This window comes from Tachysurus fulvidraco, chromosome 4, assembly GCF_022655615.1.
Source record: "Tachysurus fulvidraco isolate hzauxx_2018 chromosome 4, HZAU_PFXX_2.0, whole genome shotgun sequence".
Lineage (NCBI taxonomy): Eukaryota > Metazoa > Chordata > Actinopteri > Siluriformes > Bagridae > Tachysurus > Tachysurus fulvidraco.
Genome location: NC_062521.1, coordinates 534,462 through 541,961, shown reverse-complemented (window position 1 = coordinate 541,961; position 7,500 = coordinate 534,462). Strand labels below are relative to the sequence as shown.

At 39.5% G+C, this 7,500-nt stretch overlaps 2 protein-coding genes across 2 annotated transcripts in view; both read right to left on the bottom strand.

The window, feature by feature from the left end:
* LOC113656131 (tandem C2 domains nuclear protein) overlaps nt 1-5,313 on the bottom strand; it is a 10,300-nt gene extending 4,987 nt beyond the window's left edge. The window contains exons 1-4 of the mRNA XM_047811952.1: nt 4,987-5,313; nt 4,300-4,494; nt 3,515-3,673; nt 2,080-2,153 (exon numbers count right to left, since the gene is read on the bottom strand). Of these exons, the coding sequence (XP_047667908.1) occupies nt 2,080-2,153; nt 3,515-3,673; nt 4,300-4,494; nt 4,987-5,056 (498 nt within the window). The 5' untranslated portion in view covers nt 5,057-5,313. The remainder of the gene's footprint in view (nt 1-2,079; nt 2,154-3,514; nt 3,674-4,299; nt 4,495-4,986) is intronic.
* Nucleotides 5,314-5,622: 309 nt separating this feature from the next.
* The window catches only part of fbln5 (fibulin 5), a 10,186-nt gene continuing 8,308 nt past the window's right edge, over nt 5,623-7,500 (bottom strand). The window contains exons 10-11 of the mRNA XM_027167021.2: nt 7,333-7,500; nt 5,623-6,377 (exon numbers count right to left, since the gene is read on the bottom strand). The exon at nt 7,333-7,500 is cut by the window's right edge and continues 28 nt beyond it. Coding sequence (XP_027022822.1) covers nt 6,216-6,377; nt 7,333-7,500 — 330 coding nt within the window. The 3' untranslated portion in view covers nt 5,623-6,215. The remainder of the gene's footprint in view (nt 6,378-7,332) is intronic.

The window sequence follows — 7,500 nt, the reverse complement described above, 5'->3', positions numbered from 1 at the left end:
GCTCTAGGGTCCAGAAGGTACCAAAGAACCACCTTTGTGGAGGACCAGTGAGATCTTGTGTATCTTCACTCATGCTCAGATATAACGAGTGATGAAGAGCTGCTGAAGAGCTGCTGAGGAGCTGCTGAAGCATCTTTAGAAGTTAATCTGTCCTGACATGTAATGACCTGCTACTGCTTGACATGTAACATAATGACTCTCTGTGGTTATATTACATCATCGCTTGCATGTAAATGACACAAGATGACTCTTCTGCCTTTAGAAGATGAACCAGAATGTTTTATTTGGTCTCAGTGTTGATTCTTTCACCTGTTTAAGAGATTAATGAGTCGATCAGCTTTCAGTCTTTCCATGATTATGGATTCATCCTTTTTTCTTTTCTTTTTTAAATGACTCACATAAGAAGGTTTAACGCACCGTGGTGTCTCTCTGGTCCGTATGTTTACGTCACAATACAGCTGTACTGTACACATCTGTTGAGATCTACTGCAAGTTTATATCAAACGTCAAACCCTCGCTTCAGAACGCATCGTCGCATCTCTTCTGATGTATAACTCCGCCTTCAGATTTCAGACCACGCCTCCTCCCTGAGCCTGCTGCTGATGTGGCTACATGAGCCTCAAAGGTCCAATAAAGCACAAATCTATACTTTAAACACCAACAATCCAGTAAGAGAGATAAAGTGAGCGATGCAACTGAGATAGATGAGATATGAGATAGAAAGAGAGATAGAGAGATAAAGTGAGATAGATAGATGAGATATGAGATAGAAAGAGAGATAGAGATAAAGTGAGATAGATAAATGAGATATGAGATAGAAAGAGAGAAAGAGAGAGAAAGTGAGATAGATAGATGAGATGAGATAGAAAGAGAGATAGAGATAAAGTGAGATAGATAGATGAGATGAGATAGAAAGAGAGATAAAGTGAGATAGATAGATGAAATATGAGATTGAAAGAGATATAAAGTGAGATAGATAGATGAGATAGAAAGAGAGATAGAGAGATAAAGTGAGCTAGATGAGATATGACATAGAAAGAAAGAGAGATAAAGTGAGATAGATAGATGAGATGAGATAGAAAGAGAGATAGTGAGATAGATAGATGAGATGAGATAGAAAGAGAGATAGAGAGATAAAGTGAGATAGATAAATGAGACATGAGATAGAAAGAGATAAAGTGAGATAGATGAGATGAGATGAGATAGAAAGAGAGATAGAGAGATAAAGTGACATAGATAAATGAGACATGAGATAGAAAGAGAGATAAAGTGAGATAGATGAGATATGATATAGAAAGAGAGATAGAGAGATAAAGTGAGATAGATAGATGAGATATGAGATATAAAGAGAGAGAGATAAAGTGAGATAGATGAGATATGAGATAAATGTTGGATTCCTTCACACATCCCTCAGTGTAAATGTAATGCTGCATGTAGACTTCCCCCGTTATCATATAGACTGCTTGAGAAGATGACTCAGTGTTATTTGAACATCTGAGAAGGTGAGGAGGTGAGGAGGTGAGAAGACCTCGCCCAGTGCACCTGGCCTCATGACGTGTCCCATGACATTTATAACTCTCCCAGCTGAACTCGCCTTGTCCGTGTAAATATGCTTTTTAATATTATGAGTAAACATGTTCTATTTGTGAAATCTTGTTCAGTCCAAGAAGAAATCAAACCAGAAACAAACAGAGAGGAACAAACCATCTCATGCTTCATAAACCTGTAATACACACCGAGATATAGATATACTGTAGATATATTTACTCCACAGCGGGAGTAACCTTACGTCTGAATCAGAAAGGTGATACCAAAGGTTTAATAAAGAGCTTCAGGAACTTCATAACATGCCATAAACATGAATTACAGCCTGAAAAGAGTCCTTACGAACGGTGAGCTCTAATTACCGGCCGGGCTCAAGCCCGACGTTACGAGGTTATACAGAGTTATAACATCTTTATAAGCAAAGTAAATTAGATTTTAAGATTTATGAGAACAACGTTTGTGAACATTTTCATGTTCTTTAGAAGATAAATGGTGGAGATGTTCAGGCGTGTGTGTGTGTGATGCTGAACCTACCTGAATGTGGCCGTGAGGACTGGACAGATCCAACATGGAGGCGCTGAGTCTCTGCTTCACGCTCTGCTCGAAGGCTGAGAGAGAAACAAAGCCACACTTTCAGCATGCAGCTGAGTGATGGATCATGACTCTGTCGTTAAAGGTTCATGTTTATATCGATCTGTGACAGGTTTAGAGTTTGTGTTACAGTTACTCTGGATTCCTTCTCCTACTTCTGCTCCTTCCAATGAGTGTTCGGGACTCGGACACAGCCTCAGGTTAAGTCTGGGATGCAAATATTGTTGTGTCTTTTGTGAAGTGTGGAGGGGCCACAGGCAGTGAGTGTGTTGGTGAACTGGGATGATCGGATGTTGTCTGTCGTCCCTCCACTCTGTGTGTACTCCGGTTTGTTGACAGTGGACTGGGTCACTGCTTTCTATCCCAGGAATCTCTTTTGTTACCTTCTGGATTTCTCTTTGAATTACACAGTCATAGCTAGACGTCCCAATAAAACACCTCTGCTCACAATTCCAGTACATGACAAGTCAAGGAACAGCTGATAACTTCAACAAGACAGAGCTGGAGTTAAAACTAGAAGGAATTAAGAAATGACTGATGCTCAAATTCATGGGTTGCTCATATTGTTGACTATACAGTTGTGGAAGAGATCGATTTTATAATCACGCTAAACAAGAACGAGGTCCCATGCGAATCCTTTCTAACCCGGACCGATCTCTTTCTCTAAAGCCGCTCGTCGTTCTACACAAATCAAACCGAACCGAAGTGATCCGAGTTCGACACGAGTAAATGTCTACAGAATCAGTGCAACACATACACAGCAGAACAACAGCAGGCTTCGGGCTTGAGCTTCAGAGTAAAGCCCTGCCTGTGGACAGACTGAAGGAAATAAAGAAGGGCAAATATTTGCAGACTGTGGTGTTCAGAAACATGCCATGAGTTAACTGGGTATTTACACCGTCTCCAGACGAGGAAAAGACTCCTTACGGAAAGCTATAAAGTGACGATCGACGAAGAAATACGCCATGCGGGAATAATAAAAGATTTCTCAGACGAGTCGACGCTTATTTACAGTGTCACGGAAAAACTGTCCGTCCTTCAGCCTGTTCTCTGCAGAACAAATCGTTTTTGTGTCCAGCAGCAGAGGCCATGGGAAGGACGTGCATTACAAAAACACGTAACAGGATCACTCAAGAAATTCAACAAAAATTGAAAGGAGAATTCATTCTATAAATAAAATAAAATAAATACACATTTAGGTCAGGGAAAAAGATTCAAATTAAAGCTAAAAAACAAACAGTAACTAATACATTTATTGTAAAGTATTAAATATTGCATTTCTATTTTGTTTTACATCCATATGCATTAAAACTGGATCTCGTACAACATTCCGATCTAATCGAATGATAACTGTTGTTAAAAATAGCTAATAAAATACCTGACACGTGTCCGCCTCTCAGCGGGGGTCTTCTCACGGTCCTCGGGGACATGTAGCTGATCACATGACCTGGGTTATAGGGGGAAGTGGGGTCGTAGGTGAACTGAGCGGCAGAAGACAGCTCGGCCTTCCTGTCTGCGTACGTGGCTCTCGCTGAACCTGTTCAAGTACATGATCAATAATGAAATCCTACAAATTTGCACAGTTTGCATTTAGCTGAGGACTTTTATTTTATATTACAGTAAAAACTAGAATATTACCAGACGTTACATTTTACTGCTCTGGTTTTTCATTTTCTTTAAAAAATAAAAGCCTTCTGGTTAAGTTCCCCTCCTGAGGTTTACTGTGATGTTGATTCAATTCCTCCAGCTTCCTCTGCTTTCTTTAACAAATATAAGCCGTGCCAATAAAACACTGGAGCAGGTTGTAAGAATGTGCTGGTGATTCCCTGATAAAAAGCATGAAGACAGAAGTGACGATTGCTGAACACGGCCATTAACGTCATGTTACTGGATTACACATAAAGCTGTGCTTGTTAATCTCTTGCAGGTTTCTGGACTTTTTGACAAATTTATACGTCTCTTTATTACGAACCCAATTGGCTGTTACAGTTTATGACAACAGAACTCTCGCCTGTCACATGTTCAACACTAAGTCTTTCTGTCTTTCTGTGATCTCTCTCTGTTTCTTTAAAGGACAGAAGATAAATGAATAATGTATATAAGATTAATAATGTATATATATATATATATATATATCTGCTAAAGAAGGTTTGATGAGCTCACCTTGTAGTCCGGTCTGGTAGATGGAGTACTGCGTCTCTTGGGGCTGTATGTAGGAAGATCTGTATGAAGGGAGTACGAAGGGTATTTCTTTACCATCAGGAGGCAGTTTGGAAAGAAGATAATCCTCTGAGACCCCCAACACACTTTTCTTCACATTGGACTCTGGCAGCGTCGGAAAGGGTCGAACTGTAATGACTGCACAGGATACACACATCACTTATACTGATGCGTGAACATGTGTTAGATGAATGACTGTAAAGTGGATTATTGTTAATTTCCTAAATTCAGGTTGAGCTAAAAAATAAATAAAACAATAACACTGTTGTGGACAAACAAATAAAAACCTGGACAAGATTCAAGCAGACAAAATTCTTCAGAAGTTAAAAGGTGCTGTTTTGTGCCCCACAGGGTTCGGGTTCGAGCCCTGTTATGTTTCTGCCTTTATACACAGCCTTTACAGCCTCTTCTGTGATTCCCAACATCTATGATGAACAATGTCAGCTAAAAAGGCTGTAAAAATCTATTAAAACATCTTTTTTTTTAAATGATCAATTTGTTTATGTGACTTAAGATAAGTTACATGCAAAGCGCCTCATTATTATTATTATTATTATTATTATTATTATTATTATTATTATTATTATTATTATTATTAGTAAGGAAAGAGTGATAAGATCTCCAACTTACTTTGAGGCTCTGGTTCTTTCTCCTTCACCAGAAAGACCTTGCAGCAGTTTTTAATACATTCCAAGGCCATAATAAAGTTTATTAAAGTCCACAAGATGTTTTTCAGTATAAATCTTCTCACAGACGAACCCGAGACCCTGTGAAACTCCTCAGACCAAACGCTGCGAGTTAAACAGGGTTGTTATCGAACTTGTTCTGTATTAGAAGCTCCTGTGACGCCGCTTTCTGACATATTTGTGTAAAAACAGAAAGTTGATGATGTTCAGACGAGCGGGGAGCGCGCATTGTTTCACCGCGCGCGCGCTGATAGCGTTGTGGAGCGCGTGCACGGTGTACAGGTGGATCTGGAAAAGCGCGCTGCCGGGAGTCTCCCGGGTCCTAGTGCCCCTCCGTACCGTCACCAAAATCACCATCATCATCATCATCATCATCTCTCTCTCTCTCTCTCTCACACACACACACACACACACACACACACACACACACACACACACACACACACACACAGACACACACACACGTAAGGCTCATGGTGGCTCATGTGTATACATTGTAGTATCTCTATATATCTGAAAAATATAAAAGCGACATAAAATGCCATAAAATGATTAAATCAGTGACTCAGTTAAGCCCAGATGGTTTCAGGTCATCATTTTCATCTTTATTTAACTGACCAGGTTCTCTCTTTACACCGACAAATAAAAAAGTGAAAGACAACAGATAATGTAGGAGACACATGACATGACAGACAGCTGAAATAAACACAGACTTTATGGACGTTTCATGTAAATTCACAGTTTGTTAAGGGTTTACAGCCAGCCGCTGTGGCAGAGAAGAAATAAGAAACCCAAAAAAAACCTGTGTAAGAATGAGGAAACTGTGTGAGCACTTGGTGTCATTTTTGGAAATGTTCCCCAGAGATAAAGAAAGGCACAAAGAATCACATGAACAAGGAAAAAGCCATAAATATCCTTCTGACTGGTTGCATGAGAGTAAAAGTGGACAATACGGAGGGAGACGTCTTTATCAGAATTTATAAAACACCTCTTTGGTGTGACGTGTCAGTCCTATTACAGAAATAAAAATCTAAAATTATGGTCATAATCGTAAAACAGTCAAATATTGCAAAACATTAGCTGACATGAACAAAACACAGCTGCCTGATGGGTAATGTGGTCACAGGAAGTCCATGATGGGATGGTGAAAGGTCAGAGGTCATGTGTAGAGTCTCAGAAGGGATATTCAGAGACAAATATTGTAAGGCGGATGATGGAACTGCCTCGGAAGTTGATGACGTTGTTGACTGTGACCATTTCCAGGTCCAGGATGACCGTCCTGGGGCCTTTAATTGGCCGAGAGAGGACCAGCGTGGCGCTGACGTTGCTGGTTTGCTGTTTGGAAGAAAGAAAAAAAAAAGTAAGAATAAATGAAAACATCACATATTCTTGTCTGGAGCTATTGGTAATAAAGGTGATCTATGCCACTGTCACACCAAACCAGGTTTGGGGAAAGAAGGAAAAGCTGAGCTTTTACTGTAGCAGGTTTAATGCGCCCTCTACTGGCTACACAACAGGGCGACAAAAGTTACCAGATACAAGTACTATAAGCTCAGGAGTGTGAAATACCCGAGTATGGATCTGTACTTTGTTACTCAAATACATTACAGTATTAACATGTTGTTATTACACAGTGTACACATTAAATATGATCTTCAAAATTAGGTCAAATTTAATCTGAAGCTGATTCATCATTCGGTATTCGTCATACACTGAGTCCACACAGATAATGTATATAATAATGTATAACAAATGTGCATTCATAATAATTATATTAATATATTCTGTTATGAAATAAATGTAAATAACATCAGTTACTATGGCAACATGGCTAACCCTAGGTATCGGCTTAAACCTTCAGCTCAGATATTATAGTCTTATAAACTTTTAATGTTGAAGAAAAATGAAGGAACGTCAGAAATTATTGTGGACTGAAATACAGTGAAAATTATAATATAAAATGCAAAATGAAATAACTGTAAAAGTGTTTCTCATATCTAAAGTCGCAGTGGCTCGTTCTGTTCTGTTTGAAGTTTTAGGGCTGAATTGGTTTTAATATTAACCAGATGCACAAGAGGAATAAAGACGTTCTGATTTATGTGAATGTTATTAGAAAAAAAATGTACAAAATTCAACGTCTAATATTCGTCAAAAAGAGAGCACGTTATTCTGAGGTATGCAAGACTTTTGTCTTTCCTCGTGTTTTCTCAGATGTTGGATTTCTGTGTGCGTTTTTTACTTCATTTCATTTCATTTGATGAGTAGTCACCTAAACACCAGCTCCACTCACCCGCATGTAAAACTCACGACCTTCGTTGCCAGACTTGATCTGGAAGATGTAGAAAGCCCCGGGGTAACGTGTAGTGGCCTGCATCTGGAAGATATCAGCAGGGACACTGCGTCCAGAGGACAGGTCCATGTGGCGGTACAGAACAGTGAAGGGTCTGTCTCGACAGGC